Source organism: Dermacentor silvarum, chromosome 11 (genome assembly GCF_013339745.2).
Source record: "Dermacentor silvarum isolate Dsil-2018 chromosome 11, BIME_Dsil_1.4, whole genome shotgun sequence".
Taxonomy (NCBI): Eukaryota; Metazoa; Arthropoda; class Arachnida; order Ixodida; family Ixodidae; genus Dermacentor; species Dermacentor silvarum.
In genome coordinates this window covers 82744063-82762669 of record NC_051164.1, presented here as the reverse complement: position 1 = coordinate 82762669, position 18607 = coordinate 82744063, and the positions used below count along the sequence as shown (strand labels likewise).

General features: G+C 49.1%; 1 protein-coding gene across 2 annotated transcripts in view; it reads left to right on the top strand.

Moving 5' to 3' along the window:
- The first annotated feature begins 6589 nt into the window (after nt 1-6589).
- The window catches only part of LOC119432708 (ATP-binding cassette sub-family G member 8), a 52302-nt gene continuing 40284 nt past the window's right edge, over nt 6590-18607 (top strand). For both annotated transcript variants that reach the window (XM_049659235.1, XM_049659234.1), the window contains exons 1-5: nt 6590-6754; nt 9116-9384; nt 10286-10462; nt 11167-11581; nt 13883-14080. In XM_049659235.1, coding sequence (XP_049515192.1) covers nt 9263-9384; nt 10286-10462; nt 11167-11581; nt 13883-14080 — 912 coding nt within the window. In that variant the 5' untranslated portion in view covers nt 6590-6754; nt 9116-9262. The remainder of the gene's footprint in view (nt 6755-9115; nt 9385-10285; nt 10463-11166; nt 11582-13882; nt 14081-18607) is intronic.

The window sequence follows — 18607 nt, the reverse complement described above, 5'->3', positions numbered from 1 at the left end:
TCGACCCACTCCTTTGACACCCTGCGCGCGACAATGACGGTGCGAATGTCTCGCACTTAGAGCGCAGGCCACGTTCACTACCTTTGCGACTCTGTGAAAGTCTCCTGGACAGCTTGAGACTACTAGCGACTGTTTCGTTGGCGTAGAGTTCCAAGTTGGTCCGCTTCCGATTGACTACAATGGGGCTTCGTTAAGAGATGCGGTTGGACGAGTCGGTGCTGTCTAAACGACGTCTCGAAGTAAACAAGTAGTAGATTGTGAACGGAGCAGATAGCAAAGCGGGGACAATGGTTTCACCATCCTATCCGCGACTTGCTTGAACTCGAGGATTTCGAACGAAGGTTTGAATTGCGCAGGCTTCATTCCTTAAACGATTCGACGGTGATTCGTCAGGACTCGTTGGTTGGGTCTATTTGCGAATTTCCGAACGACGTTTTGAAAGGCACGAGAGAACGGACGGTTATATAAACAGGTAGGAAAGACATAGCAAGATGCCAATACGAACTGTTTGTCCCTGGAGGAGTTACCGACTTAGATGGCAGTTCTAATTACGCAGGCTGTTTTTCCTACGTGGTTAGTGTTTTCCAAAGAAAACAAAGTGGCGGGCAGCTGTTTGCGCATGCCCATTCTTGGGGGCGCGTAAACGACGACAGCGGGTATCGAACCCCCTACTTCCTACAGCCGAGAGCCTATGTGGGCAGTCAACCCAGATGGGTAACTCATCCGGCCGCCTCACAGGATAGTACTCGATAGACGAACTTCAAACAACAGTTCCCCATTGTTCTTATTTGCTCTACGAATGTCACCGTCGGCGGAGATTGTCGTAAATGCACTAATGGTCGCCACAATCACATTCGCTCTGTGTCGTGCATTTGGAGTAGCTCTGATATCGGCACGTACCGGAACAGACGGCAGCTTTTCGGCGTCTCATTGACGTTACATCTAGTAACATGGCCTCCGGAATCCAAGCTTCGCTTTGTTCGATCTCGAAGGCCGTGTCTCTGAGGTCCTATATTGCTGACCGAACCGATCCCCACCGCTCTTTTTATAGTGCTCCCACTGAGACTCATTACGTCAGATGATCAACTCACTCTAGGTCCGCTGTTGCGCGAAGGGCTCTAACTAAGGGACACTCCTTCACGTATTAGCGAGTTTCTTGCTTCGCTTGGATTCGCCGTCCCGTTTTACTCGCTTTGTTACTCGCTGCTTCATCAGTGCTCCTTATCACCCTGTCTGGTTTTCGCCGGTGTTATCTGCTGCTGCGCTGCGTTCGTCTGCACGGTGCACGTCGTCTTTCGCACATTTAACGCTCCCCTCGCACTCTTCTTGCTTAGTCTTAGACGCTAGTTTGCCCCGGAGATCTATGACTGACTTTTTCGCCCACTGTATAGTCCGGCAACGTTTCCTTTCGCTGTCAAGCTAGTTAGTCCGTCTGTTTGCGCAATGCCCTTGCCACCTCCCCTTTACTCTGGCAGATTTTCTTGCCTGTCTGCATCGCCCTGCCATTACGACTGAGCATAGTTCGTGTTCCCCGATAGTTTCGTCTGCTTCGCATGCTCGCTCCTTAATTTGCGAAGCGGGCTACTTCACTCTGGCTGTCACTAGCTGTCTAACATTGTGCTTTTCATCTTTTTTTTCGGGTTACGATTGCTACGAGAGGACATTCTCTGCAACTGCTGCATCTCCGAACGCCCCACAAATCCCCCAGGATTTTGTTTCTTGTCTGGCGTTTCTCTGTCCACTTGCACTTTGTCCAGTAAGCTCGTCTGCCCGACGCTTCGTCTGCTGGTTGTTTTGTGTGCGCTTCTGCCCGGCTTCCTGAATTTGCACTGCATTCTTCGTTCAAGCTACTCGCCTCCTCCTCCGTATATCGTGTGCTCGATTCAATTCCGTGCATTGCCGTGGAGGCTGGCTTGTGTTAACATCCTGGAAAAGATCACATATGTATTGGGAAATAAACTCGCAGTACTATTCACAAGCTAGCTAACGAGAGCATTGTGAGTTATAGGCCACAATCAACCTATATATGTCACATTCCTCAGTCACAACGCGTTATTTCGGTACCGGCGCTACGCAACTGCAAGGAGACTGCTGTTTCGGTCAGTAAAATCGGACAGCGTCTGATCAAGTCCAATTATCTTCCCTATTGGAAAAGAAGGTCTACGATGCATTCTAGAAAGGTTAAAAAGTCAGCCTAGCAGTTCTCGATAACTTTTTTCTTCTTTCTGCGCCGTAAACTGGAGTTTGTTACGTCACGCTGACGTAACCGCGCTAAAATTTCACCGCCTAATTTGGAAGAGCCGAATTAATTTCCTTTGGCCTTAGTTTTCTCTGTTAATCTAGAAGTCAGACTTTTTTCACCCAAGTGACTGAAAATATAGGTTTTAAAGAATGCCTCACTAGTCTAAACTGATTAAGCGTTTCGCTTCACTGCCCCTTTAACTTCACATCACTTTGACTATACTGCACGGCTTTCGTAACCGCCCCCCCCCCCTCCAGCAGACAAACTTTTGTCGTCGTCGTTGTTGTTGTTGTTGTTGTTGTTGTTGTTGTTGTTGTTGTTGTTGTTGTTGTTGTTGTTGTTGTTGTTGTTGTTGTTGTTGTTGTTGTTGTTGTTGTTGTTGTTGTTGTTGTTGTTTTCTTTTCCTTTAGCGTTCTCTCTCCAATTCCACTCGGTGCATGTTCCATCTGTAATCTGGCCTGCAGCAAAATAGTTCGTCTGCTTCTGCTTCTTCGGCGTTTGTCCCTGGTGGCCGTTAGGCTATTAGCGTCCTCGTGTTCCCCCTGTCAGCTCGCCGGTTCTAGTTTTTCTTTCGGCTGCCGAGATACCCCCGGCTCAAGTCCAGTTCGATTGCACCGCGTGTTCCTCATTCTGTTCGCCTTTTGTCTTTGTATTCCTAACGCTAACAACTAGCCCTCTTCGGTTTTGCGTTTCTTCGTGCGACCGGAAAACGGAGGAACGGTTTGATTGCGCTGTGCATTGTTTATGCTTTAACCCTGATTTAGACTGCTCACTGTGTCCCTTCGTTCCCCAAATTACAGTTTTCAAAACCTGGGAGGTAGACGGTATGAATAAAAAATATTTATATTTTATATGCATTTCCTATTCTCCCATTTGTAGGGTATCAAAGCAAACGTGTTTCTGGTTGACCTCCGTTTTACCTGTCCGTCCGTCCGTCCGTCCGTCCGTCCGTCCGTCCGTCCGTCCGTCCGTCCGTCCGTCCGTCCGTCCGTCCGTCTGTCCGTCTGTCCGTCTGTCCGTCTGCCTGTCTGTCTGCCAGGAGGGATTGCCTGACGTTTTGTGTTTTGATTTAGTACCTTACCATAAGCTCGTTTCCGTACTCCTTCCTTTTAGTTCGACTTGGTTATTTTACGTGGACGGTGGGTTCTGAATTAAGCTCGGTTTACGTGGCACTCATCAAAGTTACTGGGCCCGAACTCACGAAGCCTTCTTACGCTGGGATTTTTCTTAAGAGAAAATTCCAGCCAATCCTGATGCTGGACATATTATTACCGAAGGTGACCGAATAACAAGGAGCACTTATGTAAGAAGAACTTTGTGAATTCCGACCCTGAATTTTTTGCCTAGTAGGCTCCTCTACATTTCTTTTGTTGCTTCGCTGCCAAGGCCTTCAAGCGCTTATCAGCTGTGACCTTGGTGGAAACCAACGACAGGAATGTACTAACTGGTAAACCGCCTTCGAAAGAGAAATGAAAGCAGGGCTTGATGGACTTTATTGGATGACGTGCTTCCGTGTCAACGTTCGAAATCTTACCATTTCGTTGGAGAAGTGCACGCTGCAAAATCAAAACAAATGCTTCTATTACCTTCACGTCGTAAAGATGATACTACGCAATACCAAGCAGGAAAAAAAAACAAGAAAAAAAATCTGCTTAGCGAATGGAAGAGATGCGCCGACTACGTGACGTTAATTAAGTATATATATAAGGCCTCAATTGATGCAGTGCCGCTCTCTAGGGTCTCTCTAGACACTCCGATACTGAATACCCTAATTCTGACGTCATCTAAACGCACATGCTCTCATTGGCTAAACAACTGCCGGCATTTGTAGCCTATGACGCTTCTTCTTCCTTCAACTGGAAGCAATCGAATTAGTCTAAATCGCAGAATGAAGCCAGAAGACGATCGAGCGAAGTCAACTTTAAGAGTGCATGGGCTCCCATTCTCAAGCACACCGCGATGACGTCATCCCCGTGCTTGCGTTCTTACGTCGAATGGAATTGAGAGAGCGTGGGCGTAGTCTATTACGGCTCTCGTGCTTTGATCGTAAAAAAAAAAAGAAGAAAGGAAACAAAATGAAAAAAAAAGAAAAGAAAGTTTGCGAACACTCGCGGAAGAAAGCCAAAAGACGAGCCAAGACTAGTGCGACGGTAATCGACAGCCGTTCTCGACTCTGTCTTTGCTGACGTCAGCACGGTGTCCGCGTTCTCGTATACTTAATTGACTGCAAGTGCGAGCTCGTTATGTTGCCTTCTATTACGCTTCGCCACGCAACGTTAGCACTAACATCATCCAGTAAGCGATTTCGTGTTGGGGTTCGTATTCAACACGTCTGTACGCACACTTCGGCTAGATCTCTCGACATGCAACTCTAGTCTCTATCTCTCTCTCTCTCTCTCTTTTAACGATCGTTAAGGCGGTGATCACAGCATTCCAAGAGACAACTGCTCTGATGTTAGGTTGTTGTTCAACTACTCTCGTCCTTGTATACGTTTACTTGTCATGCCGGCGTCCAGCCGAAAATTCCACACCTTTTTATTTTTTTCTTGAATTTTTACACCTATACTGCAGCTATGAGAATGTTATCCAAAGATAGAAGGCGGCGTGGCTTGGAACAGCGACATATTTTGTGAGAACTAGTCAAGTTACAGTTGTATGTAAAGAGTGTGAACGCTCGAGGGGTAGAATAGGGGGATGTTTTCTCGAGCTGATTATAGTCATAGGGGGACTACATACTTTCAAAGGGTTCGTTCTTTTAGGAGTCGGACTCAACGATACGGTAATAAGAGTGAAGTTGTTGTATTTTTTAACCACTCCGGGGAGAGATCTACGTAAGCCTGGGCTTTCTCATGTTATTACTAGGGTGGTAGGAATTTGATGCTGCAATTTTCGTGTTTCTAACTTTTAATTGCTGAATGCTGCTGCGATTTCTTTATGCACGAACAGTTATTTTCATCTTAAAAGAATGAAAAACAACGACAAAATATCTAAATATGTAAAAAGCAAGGTTGAAGTGGGACGGAGCATATTTCAAATTCACAAGACGGTAGGAAACCGTTGGCAGCCTATAATATGGTGTAATGCGTGAACTGAGTGCTTCACATTCAACACGAACCTAGGAAGTGGAAAAATATGCGCTGTGATCCCTAAGCAGGAGCTAAAATTCGTATAGTTTGCGCCGTTAGCACCGTTTCAGCCTTTCTTTCGTGTCTCAGTGTTACTGGTGGCGCCATCAGGTGAACGGTGCTGTAAGTTGCGTCGGAAGCGCGTTTATTCCTGGCTTTTGAATCGCGTATTCAGACGTGACCTTGCTAAATGTAACGAATTGGTATCGTTAAAAACGCTGTTTGCGCCTAATTGTTGCACTAACATTTGTCGCATTATACGCTAACTAAATACGTTCACGGGCGCTGCGATGACAAACACGTGATACCCTTTACATCCACTGTTGCTTGCATCGGGGCCGTCGCACTCACGAATACTTACTCATTCCTTGGTGGAATGTGTGACATTACCGCTTGTTCGATGCTCGCGGTTACTACAAAACTGGAGCACATTATATGGAGCGCATTATCAGGGAGTGCGCTTATTTCTACTCCCAAATTTACTATCTTCGTTCTAGTGTGTAGAGTCACTAGGCTATGTTAGGTTGGCTTAGGTTAGGTTAGTTGGGTCAGGTCAGGTCCTACAACGGTAAATTAGCAAAACATGCCGGGACAGTGGGCTCACGCGTCAACACTTTTAAAGCTTGCCTGTGGCAGATAGCACAATTCTAGTTCATGAGCTGGTCTACCGGAAGAGGCGGACATTACTTACACAAAAAATGGAAATGCATTATCGACTAATTAAAAATTTAATAATTAAGTTTCTAACTAATTACCTTATGGCCCATATTGCAATTAACAAATTCTACCCGTGGAGTTCGCGAGGCGGATCCACTTGTAACGAATTCGCAGGATGACACCAGTTTCGAGATATTAATTCCCGAACTTTGCGTAGAAATGCATTTGGGGTTCCAGTTACATTTGTGCTTCAATGCATAAAATGACGTTTTGTTAAGGAAGTATTCGCCTTCATTCACCAGCCCTTGTCTAGCCCGTTTCTCTCCTCCCTCGTCCGCGTTTTTTCGTGATTCCTTCAACGTTTCAACCATTTATTTATTTATTTATTTATTTATTTATTTATTTATTTATTTATTTATTTATTTATTTATTTATTATTTATTTATTTATTTATTTATTTATTTATTTATTTATTATTTATTTATTTATTTATTTATTTATTTATTTATTTATTTACTTACTAACTTATTGACTGATTCTGTTTTGCGCGTGCCAACCGCAGACGCTTCCGTACAGCCGGCCGTCCAGCCGTGGAGCCCAGAGCTTGGGACCGGGGGAACTTCAGCAGCATCGATACCACCCGCCACCGGAGGCGTTCGAGCAGCAGGACCCGCTCTTCCCGGCCACGCCCGAGCCAACTCCGGTGCAGGAACAGCCCCCTTCTTCTCCGGTACGTAGAGTACACACGTGCGACAGCACTGCCGCAAGTAGAGCATAAGCCACTCGTATCAAGGGAATGTGCAGCTACTATTCCGTCATTGAATACAGTTTCGATGTGACGTTAAAGGGGTACTGATGAACATGTGTGCAGAAACCATCGGTGATGATTGTCGATGTAAACGAATAGCTGAAGACTTCTAGAAGACTATTCGATTTTATAAAAGAATGAAGCGCCTGAAGGCAATATAGATTTGTTACAGTGAGAATATTTAGGTAGCGTGCTGCTTCATTGTGTACTTCCGTCGAGAACAGAGACATTGATCAGCGCATCTGTAGTAGTAGGATGTAGATAGCGCGTTCGTCTCAACGCGCTAAATAGTTAGCACGGTTCTACAAAAAACGTGCTCCGCAACGCGCTTTGCATCGGTGCCTTTGTCTCGGTGGTGAAAGCTGCAAAAGACCAACCTCCTACCATCCACCTCCCACCACCATCGCGAAAACGGACTTAAAAACCAAGGAAAGCTGTTCGTTTTAAAATTTACCAAGCTTAACGTATCTGATCCCACCAGGAAGCCTTGTTCACAATGTGAGAAGGCTCCAGCAAGAACATCGACCTTGCTAAATAACTTGTGGTCTGTGTTTGTCTTCATCTGTCAACGTGTTCCACCAAGGCCGACAAGATTCCGTTAAACCTCTGAATTAGGAGGTTTACTGACATGACATTTGTAACTTTTCATTTTTTTTTTTTTTTTTTTTTTTTTTTAAGACAAGGTCGTAGCTGACCACACCGGTTTGCCGTTTCTGGGGACTGGAAATCTTGTAACCACTTCCCGAAAGAAATGGCCGTTTCGGGCCTCCAGTGCACTGTAGCGAGTCGTAGATGTTATGAAAATGTAGGTCTCAACGACAGAAAAGGTGCGAATTTGTCGCAGAGGGGGTAAAGTTAACCGCACGGGTGTAGTTAGCGCCAATACAGTCAAAAAATTTACATTGCACTAAACGCCTGTAAAGGGTGCACCGCCGCAGATATGGACATGCTGAGGCAAAGCCACCGTACTGCACACTTAGGGGATATGAAATGAATTCGCTTGGACTAAGCATGGCATGGTTAACAAAGAAGCTCGAGAACAAGTTAAGGACCGCACAAAGAGCGATGAAACGAAACATGTTAGGCCTAACGTTAAGAGACAGGAAGAGAGCGGTGTGGATCAGAGAGCAAACGAGGATAGCCGATATTCTAATTGACATCAAGAGAAAAAAAAATGGAGCTGGGCAGGCCATGTAATGCGTAGGATGGACAACCGGTGGACCGTTAGCGTTACAGAATGAATACCAAGAGAAGGGAAGCGCAGTCGAGGACGGCAGAAAACTAGGTGGCGTGATGAAGTTAGGAAATTTGCAGGTGCAAGTTGGAATCAGCTAGCGCAAGACAGGGGTAATTGGAGATCGCAGGGCGAGGCCTTTGACCTGCAGTGGACATAAACATAGGCTGATGATGATGATGCTCCCGAAAGGAGCCCGCGAATACACGCAAAATTGCCGCGCGACTGGTCCCTCGAGCCACCTTGCGTGTATTCTCGGGCTCCTTTCACGCTCGGAAAAACACATTTATGTAGCACGTATTGAGCAACAGAAAGCTGTATCGGGAGTTTTTTTTTTTTTTTCATGTTGCTCTTTACAATTAGGACAGTACTTCTCGAGTTAGATAATTAATTACAATTAGCGAATTAAATCTCAGTAACGAAAAAATTACTGGCGGCTACTCCACTGTACTGGAAACAATACACACTAGGTTTGTTTCGCGTAATGCGGTTCCTTTTTTTTTTTAATCGTGCTACGCGATAGCTGGGACACCCTATATATTACTCCAACAGACAGCGTAAGCTTCAAGCCTCACATTACTTTAAATCTCGTTTTTAGCATTACTTAGACATATTACCGTTATTTAGATCACACTGCAAATATTTAAAGCAGAGAATGTTGGTCGCCTTTCAAAAACGTGCAAGTGTGCGCTTTTGTAGCCTTCAATTGCGCTTACAGCGTAGCAGCCCACAGTACTACGTGCGCCCAACGCGCTGTTCCATTCACTTAGACTGTACATTCGGCCACAAAAGTTTACGGAAGACAGAACCAGCGCAAAAAAAAAAAACTAATTCCCCTGAGCTCCCGGAACGTTGCCTCGCATTCAAATAATGCGAGGCGGCTACGTCAATTTTGCTGCCGCCGTATACATGCTCGAACTACGAAGAAATTGAATGATATCGTTTAAAACCCGGGTCTCGTAATCTTTTGACGCCCACTGTAACGTTGCTGAACATTCCTTGGTGACATTAACCTTCCCCCTCATCCCTCTTCGCTCTGTCCTTTGCAGCAGGAGAACGGCGGAGGAAACGGCGATCCGTTCCCGCTGCTACAGCAGCAGCAGCTCCTCGAGCAGAAGCAGCAGCAGGGCGCGCTGCCCGAGCCCCCACGTGACTACACGGAGACGAGCCGTTCGTCGTGGTCCAGCAGCAGCAGCATGTGGGACCTGAACGGGGGCGACGAGCGCCGCTATTCGGTGCCGCCGTCCACGCTCTCCGAGCCGGCCACCGCCAGGACGTACAAGACCAGCGAGGACCTGCACGCGTGGAGCATCTACAGGTATGTACGACACGACGCCACGTCACGCGGACGCTGCTTGACAGATCGACACGTAGTGCGAGAAATCGACCGATTGGTTCGTTGATTGATTCGCACATTTTTATTGATTGAATTATTTAGTTTTTCATATAGAAGGGTCATATAAAAGTGCTCACCTGCACCTGAGTAAAGTCTTGGCTCCTGCATAACTGACTGAGTGAGTAACTGAATAAAAGGACTCGCAAAATTGTTTCGGTAAGATGGGATAAAGGCAATAAAGTGCCTGACGAGGTGACCTAGGGCTTGCTGACCTTAATTATTTCACGACCTATGTCTTTTTAAGCAATGACTAAATAATATTTATTTATTTATTTATTTATTTATTTATTTATTTATTTATTTATTTATTTATTTATTTATTTATTTATTTATTTATTTATTTATTTATTTATTTATTTATTTATTTATTTATTTATTTATTTATTTATTAGGTCTAACAGTCCGAAGCGACAACCTGGCTACGATAGCTGCCGGAGTGCGGAGAGCTCCCGACGAATTCTGGCCACCTTGGGCTACTGAACGTGGACCTAAATCTAAATGCAGGAGCACCTTTCTCAATTCCACTTGCAAACATACCCACCGCTACCTCGTGCTCTGCAACACAACTCTAACCTTTGGGTCACCGTAGCGGACGACTCGGAGGTCATTCGATAAACTCAGCGCACCGAATAGTAAACGTCACTGCGGCGGTCTCTGTCGAGTATAAGCGCGCACATCGTACAGCTGATTTATTTTTCTCTCCTCCCTTCCATCTCCGCAGAGTGTCAGGCCAGAGCGAATACGTATCTCGGGCCATTCTCCGCATTTCCACCTAACAAATTTCGCCTGCCTCTTTCATCTCGCTCCGAAATCGCGTACGCAGGCAGAACCTCAACTCCGACTTCACCGACTCGGCTCTCGGGACGTCCGAGAAGTCGCAGCCGCCGTTCGGCAACTTCCAGCTGCGCGAATCCACGGTGCACACCATCCTCAACCACCCGAAGTACGGCCCCAAGGAGCGCAGCTCCGAGCTCGGCGTCAACGTCAACACCTACCTCAGGTACGCGTACAGAATCTTCGTCTCCCCCGACAAGGGAACAGCGCAAAAAGACACGAAAGACAAGAAGGGAAACACACGCCAGCGCTGGCTGTGTTTCCCTTCTTGTCTTTCGTGTTTTTTCCGCTGTTCCCCTGTCGAGTATGTACCGGCTAGCCCAAACACCTACGGTGTTGCAATTTACTTTGTCTCTCTTTTTTAAAGAAGCTATGCAGGTTTTTACTCCTCTGCAAAAAAAAAAAAAAAAAAAAAAAACGCCACGTTCGTTACGCTCGCGGCCTTTTTATAAAAACAAAGTATGTATTGTCTGAAAAGCAAAATTGTAATTTAGCGCGGGAAACTTAACGCGTATTCTACAGTAGCGTTTTCGATACGCTTGAGCGAGTTTTCAATTGCGGATATTTCAGTAAAAGAATACTAAATAATTAATCATTGTGCTAATTAAGTTCAACTCAAATACCGTTTCATAATTTTTTTAATAAATGTACTCTCGATGACCATGAATGAAGGTGAACAAGTTCCATGATAGAATGAGTATGCGCGGCTGAACGAGGACGTAGAAAGAAACACACACACACACACACACAGCGACAGAGTGAACAAGTTGTTTTAATTTTTCTTAGTGTTGAACTGTGTTTCGCTCATTACACAGTGTTAAGCGAAATGTGGGCGTCACTAGAGTCTGGCGATCTCTCTTACAAAAAAAGGTTCGGCCTGCCTCGGGTGCTGCCGCCGCACCCGAGCTCGTGTCTGGGCATCAGCGAGCGACCTTCGGGCGTCGTCACCGCCGCGCCGGCCCAGGGTCGCGAGAACTCGAGCGGCTACGACTCGAGCGACGACGACCACCACCAGCTGCAGGGCCGGCTGGCCAACCCGAAGAGGGCCCGCAGCGACCCGGACTTCCGCAACAGCCACGACCTGGTCAGCACCGAGCCGTCGGGCGTGGCGTCGGCGATATCCGCCTACGAGCGGCACCGCAAGCAGAACCACCGGCTCAAGGCCAACAGCGAGGCCGACCTGATCGCGGGCGAGGACGAACGGCGCTGGGACGTCATCCCCAGGCCCAGCACGGCGTCCACCACCACCGCCGCCGCCGCCGCGGCGCCGGGCTCCACGCACAAGGTTCGAGGGTTCGCTCATATACAGTTTCGTGCTAGAAAACAGAGAGCAATGTGTGTGTTTGTAAGAAGGAAAAAAAAACGATAGAGTTCTACGTACCAAAACCGCGATCCGGTTATGATCAAGAGACGCTGTGGTGGGGTACTCCGGAATAATTCTGACCGCCAATAAGGTTCTCGGAATAGTATAGGCGCAACTTGGAATCAGCTAGCCCAAGATAAGTGTAACTGGGGATCGCTGGGAGAGGACTTCGTTCTGCAGTGGACATAAAGATAGGCTGATGATGATGCTACTGCTGATAGTGTTCTTTAACGCGCACGCACTGGGCGGTACACGAGCGTTTTTTTGGCACTCCGCCTTCATCGGAATCCGGCTGCCACGGTTGGGACTGAACGCGCGACCTCATTCGCAATGTGCACGGACTATAGGTGGCGCGCGAGGCATGCACACAGAATTATCAGGATCGCCGAGCTCGACAGCAGCCGTCGGCGACAGACCTCCCAGACGACGCGCGCTACTCTGGCGCCATCTCGTAGCCATCTTCGCCGCAGTACGCTTTTCTTCTCGCCCGTTCAACATACCCTCCTCCTACGCTTTCCTCCTCGCCTCTTTCATACCCCGCTGCGCTCCGCGTTCGCTTTTTCATCTTCCGCTGTGCTCGTTCGCTCGGTTACGCCGCCAACGCTCGCCAGAGGAACGGGCGCCTAAGAGCTGCGCTGCTCTAAATACCGCCATAAGAATACCTCGCTAAAAAGTACGACTGGTAGAATACTTCAAAAACACAGACCCGTGAACGTACGCAGCGTCGCGTAGGGATTGTTAAAACTATCGACCGCCTCTCGAAATTAACGTGCCATTCATTTTTGCGCTGGTACTCGAAAACCAGACACAGCTGCCTCACGGGTCTACGAATAGCCAAGTGTTGCGGTGGCGTTCCGACCGCCTTGTAACGTCGTATAGGGCATAGGTGCGCACTCGTTAGCTTGTCTTTTCGTGTCGCCTTGAACGTTCCGTTCACGTAAGCTGCAGCTACAGCATCGTAAATGCTTATGCTTTCGTGATCGATGTCGACAATTAGCATTTTGCTTACCGATGCTGCGCCCGAATAAGTCTTTGGCCCCAACAAAGTGCACGATACAAGCCTCCATTGGCGGCGTCACACGCCTGCCGATCGGGAGCTTCAGCGCCCGTTACTCTTTTAGACACGCGTCCGTCCAAAAGCAATGAACACTTATTTCGTCCTTCGCAGCTCGATTGGTGCACTGAGGCGCGCAACATATCGTGTTGCTTTTGAATGGTTTTATTTTCATGGCGTAAATACAAGCTGTCAACACATCAGAAACGCGCCCTCACAAACGGAGCCGTACGGACACACTGTGCGGATAATCCTTGAAGCATTCTTCTCACTGGCCGCTCCGCGGCGCGACCGTCTCTGTGCATTGCGAATAGCCAGTGAACTACCGCGGAGAGTAACAACAGAAAAAAAAAAAAAAATACGAAGGGCCGCATAGGTCGGTGCACTCATTCGTGAGTACTCTAAACCACGGGGCAATATAAACTCAAGCTGGCTCTTAGCTGTTTTCGCAGATCTTACATGCTAATGCGCACGCCGACATTGTAATGGGCTTATGTTTTTCCAGCGAAAACCACTTTTCCAAATTTTTTTTATTCATCGCCTAAATTGGTGTCAGAACGTGCATTAGTAGGCTGAGTGATGCATGCGTCCAATCTGGGCTTTTCAGAGAAGTAAGCGAACAGAGTAATACGGTTACGTAAAAGCTAAAGCGCTACTACACTTCTAGAGCACCACTACTCTCTACTACCCACTAGTGGACGGTGAAATCTCTCCGTCGATTATACTGACGCGTGTACTTGTTTATCTTTCACTGGTGACCGCTTTTCACCGGCTAACAAATGATAAACGTTATCGCTCGGCGCAGGACGCGTCTGCATGTATCGGAAGTTTCGCGAACGTTACCGATGCTTCTATCCGTTGTCTGTTGTCGCCGACGCTTATGTAATCTGATTGTATGAGCGACGCGAATTGTCTAGTACTTTCTGGAAGACACGCGGGCACCAGGGATTACTGTGGAAGCTTGGATGACTCAGGTATAAAAGCCGACGCGTTTCGCCGCTGATCAGATTTCGACGATCGCCGTCTGTGTTCGCCGCTATCGTTCTGCTTCCAGTGCAACTTGCTTTTGTGGGCACAGGTTCGCCCAATGAAAAGTCCGTTTCGTCATTCACAGTTTTGCGGCTGTTTTCTTCACCGTCACTACTACGTGACAATACACATTCGCGCAGGGTCCTCCGAGCCGAGCCGACTCCCGCATGGCTGGTGACCGTCGCAGCGTGGCCGGATCGCACGTCTCGATGGGTTCCCGGGCGACCTCTCAGAAGCAGGGGCTCATCCGGTCCTCGCTCTTCCCTCGAGACTCGCTCTATTCCAGTCTGCCTGGCGGGGAGACGGACGTGTCTCTCGTCAAGCACCCGCACTTGCAGGTATATATACGGCAACGACGACTACAAGTCGGGTACAACATTAGAAGGTAGCCCCTCAAAGGTGGATGCGCACGAGCATCCGCGAATGAGCGCGCACTCTAGACTGATGTCATGAGCCGGACGGCCGGTGACATGGAAGCCCGCGCTTCGAGCTGGGCCGAGTCGCGTCAGCGGGAATGGTTTTTATTTTTATTTTTTATTTTCTTTTCTTTTCTTTTTTTTTTTTCTTTAGTCGCGGCGGCAATCGGACTTCGGTCGTCTGGGTGGGGTCTCTCCAGTCTTCTTAAGTTCTGATTATATAGGCCATGTGTACGTTTCCTGGCCGGAATTGCCTAATTCACCCAGGGCGCCCCATGTCTCGCAACTTTACTAACGGTAACGCAGGGTGGTATCGACTTGGACGTTTCTTAAAACTTATCACTGATATCTCTTGTATGTGTATATGGCATGTACGAGGCCAAATGAAGTGCCTCCTGCTGTTTTCCGATGTTTATTTCAAATAAAGACAACCTGTGTTTTGTTGAGAGTGTAAAGCGTATGATGTTTCCAGCTGTTGCCTGTTGCAAAAGGTGAGACCGTCGTGAAGTGTTTCTCGCTTTTTAGTGTTACACATTCCGTGAACCTGTTCAGATGGGAAATTAAAATTATTGTTATTTTGTTATTCTGATTAATTATTGAAAACCGCGGTCTGATTATGAGGCGCGCCGTAGTAGGAAATAATCTGAACCACTTGCAGTACTGTAATGTGCCCACCTAATTTCCGCGCAGTAACATTTCTGTCTGACGTCAGATGTATCAAACAGGGTCACGGATGGTTACATTAATGTGTAATTCAAGCCTGTATTAGGATTGGGCGGCGCTAAGCAACGTCATGCTCGTCGGCAGACTTATCGGTGAGGGCGTAGGGCGCGATAACAGCCTATCTGGCCAAGCTTCTGGTCGACGAATACACGCCGGTTGCTGTGCTGTTCCGGTAGCCGAGTGGGTAAGGCACTCAGCTCGGACCCATAACGGCGATGGTTCGAATCGCGGCACCTGCATTGCTGTAAAAAAAAAAAAATGCTGTGCAGGTACCGTGGCTCGAACTGTCGCCGGAGGGCCTAGCTGAATGCTGCGCGTAGATCAGGGTGTTGGTACCCGGCGTCTGCATCGCTAATGAGCGGCTGTCGGTACTGGGACCCAGGTCGCTCCGGGTGATTTTGAAACCCGGCTGAACGCTCGGCCGCCGGAATGTGGTGGATAAGGGGAAGTTCTGTGTCTTTGTACACATTATTTCCTCTCGCTATCCCCCGGGTATCCTGAGAGGGTGGATACCTGTTGCTTTTGGAGCCCGTAGCGCAGGCGCCGTGCATACCGCTAGTGCCACCACAGAGGGCACAAACAAGACATTCGCAGCGAAGGTAGCTGTCGAAAATTTGCAAGGAGGCCGCTCATACGTACGTATACCAAACCTAGTATAGCATCCCCTCCCGATACACCTCAAGACCCCCGCACCCCACTGCATGTCAAAACCGACCCGACCCCCATCGTTAATCGACCCCCCCCCCCCCGCACTGCATGTCAAAAACCGACCCGACCCATCGTTAATCGACCCCCCCCCCCCGCAACTGCATGTCAAAACCGACCCGACCCCATCGTTAATCGACCCCCCCCCCAACTGCATGTCAAAACCGACCCGACCCCATCGTTAATCGATCCCCCTCCAATGCAGTCAAACCGACCCCCATCGTTATCGACCCCCCCCCCACTGCATGTCAAAACCGACCCGACCCCATCGTTAATCGACCCCCCCCCCCGCACTGCATGTCAAAACCGACCCGACCCCATCGGTAATCGACCCCCCCCCCCCGCACTGCATGTCAAAACCGACCCGACCCCATCGTTATCGACCCCCCCCCCCCACTGCATGTCAAAACCGACCCGACCCCATCGTTATCGACCCCCCCCCCGCACTGCATGTCCAAAACCGACCCGACCCCATCGTTAATCGACCCCCCCCCCGCACTGCATGTCAAAACCGACCCGACCCCATCGTTAATCGAGCACCCCCCCCCCCCCCAACTGCATGTCAAAACCGACCCGACCCCATCGTTAATCGACCCCCCCCCCCCCCGCACTGCATGTCAAAACCGACCCGACCCCATCGTTAATCGACCCCCCCCCCCCGCACTGCATGTCAAAACCGACCCGACCCCATCGTTAATCGACCCCCCCCCCCCCACTGCATGTCAAAACCGACCCGACCCCATCGTTAATCGACCCCCCCCCCCCACTGCATGTCAAAACCGACCGGACCCCTTCGCTAATGAGGGCAGGGGTCGATTAACGATGGGGTCGGGTCGGTTTTGACATGCAGTGGGGGGGGGGGGGTCGATTAACGATGGGGTCGGGTCGGTTTTGACATGCAGTGGGGGGGGGGGGGTCGATTAACGATGGGGGCGGGGCGGTTTTGACATGCAGTGGGGGGGGGGGGTCGATTATTAACGATGGGGTCGGGTCGGTTTTGACATGCAGTGGGGGGGGGGGGGGGGGGGGGTCGATTAACGATGGGGTCGGGTCGGTTTTGACATGCAGTTGGGGGGGGGGGGGGGTCGATTAACGATGGGGTCGGGTCGGTTTTGACATGCAGTGGGGGGGGGGGGGGGTCGATTAACGATGGGGTCGGGTCGGTTTTGACATGCAGTGGGGGGGGGGGGTCGATTAACGATGGGGTCGGGTCGGTTTTGACATGCATTGGGGGGGGGGGGGGGCGTCGATTAGCAATGGGGTCTGGTCGGTTTTGACATGCAGTGGGGTGCGGGGGTCTTGAGGTGTATCGGGAGGGGATGCTATACTAAGTTTGGTATACGTACGTATGAGCGGCCTCCTTGCTAATTTTCGACAGCTACCTTCGCTGCGAATGTCTTGTTTGTGCCCTCTGTGGTGGCACTAGCGGTATGCACGGCGCCTGCGCTACGGGCTCCAAAAGCAACAGGTATCCACCCTCTCAGGATACCCGGGGGATAGCGAGAGGAAATAATGTGTACAAAGACACAGAACTTCCCCTTATCCACCACATTCCGGCGGCCGAGCGTTCAGCCGGGTTTCAAAATCACCCGGAGCGACCTGGGTCCCAGTACCGACAGCCGCTCATTAGCGATGCAGACGCCGGGTACCAACACCCTGATCTACGCGCAGCATCCAGCTAGGCCCTCCGGCGACAGTTCGAGCCACGGTACCTGCACAGCATTTTTTTTTTTTTACAGCAATGCAGGTGCCGCGATTCGAACCATCGCCGTTATGGGTCCGAGCTGAGTGCCTTACCCACTCGGCTACCGGAACAGCACAGCAACCGGCGTGTATTCGTCGACCAGAAGCTTGGCCAGATAGGCTGTTATCGCGCCCTACGCCCTCACCGATAAGTCTGCCGACGAGCATGGCGTTGCTTAGCGCCGCCCAATCGTAATATACGCTGGAGTTGCACATCTAGACATCAGTGAAATGGTCAGGTGGCGCTGTCGCGGGCTGCGATGTGCTTTGAGGGGACGCGCTGCTGTTCATTTGTCACACACACACGCCTGGGTCTGCTCGTAAAGGGAATTCAGTTAGTTGCCCTCGCCTACACGGCTACGCAAGTACGGGTGTGCCATTTTGTCGGTATTGAACGGATACTTCACATGTGTTGACTCTGAGAAAAACCAAGCGAGACTAGGCACGCAAGACGTTAATTCACGGCAAGTATATTGCGAAGCTCGTAAACGTTCCTATACGAGGCAAAGCAGTTCACTGGCCCTGTGAAAGCACACACACGCAAATGAAATCGAGGCGGCTCTGGACTACACCTTTGCTTTTTTTTTTTTTTCTGTCGAGTCCCCACGTGCGCACCTGTCGCAGTGATGATGGATATACGATGTGGAATTTTGCGCTCTCAGGAAAATTGGTATCGATTTCAAATTTATTAATAGAATAAAAGCTGGTGGGAATCGGAAGTATATCGCAAATACGCACGTTCAAGCAACTTTTGCACGATTGTAATTTGCGCAGTGGGACATCACGGCCAATTAACACCAAGAAATAACGCTGGCAGGGAAATAAGAGCTTTCGAACATCTTAGCGACGACTCGCAAATTCTCATGACCGTCTGTTGCAAAAAAAAAAAAAATAATAAGGGGGGAAAAAGCGGCATCTGCAAGAGAAGGAAATGTCGATTCTATATGCAAACTATTTGCAACAGTTTTAAGGAAGCCCTAAGCACAAGCGCACAGCTTGTCATTCCTAGAGAGGGAGGGTAGACCTTGTAGACTGGAGCACCAGAAGAAAATTGGGCAGCCAAACTGCAAGACGGCACGAACTTACTATCGACCAAAAAAAGTTTACGGACCAAGGGACCTGACAAAAAGCTGACTATCTCCGCAGCTTCAAAAGGCAGCCTGGTCTTCCCATTTGCAGCCTCTACTGGTATATGCGAACATCATTGCGATGTACGGTTTTACTGGCTACTTTTAAAGGCTGCTCGGATTTTTAGCGTTTTCCGAGATCCCGTGATCC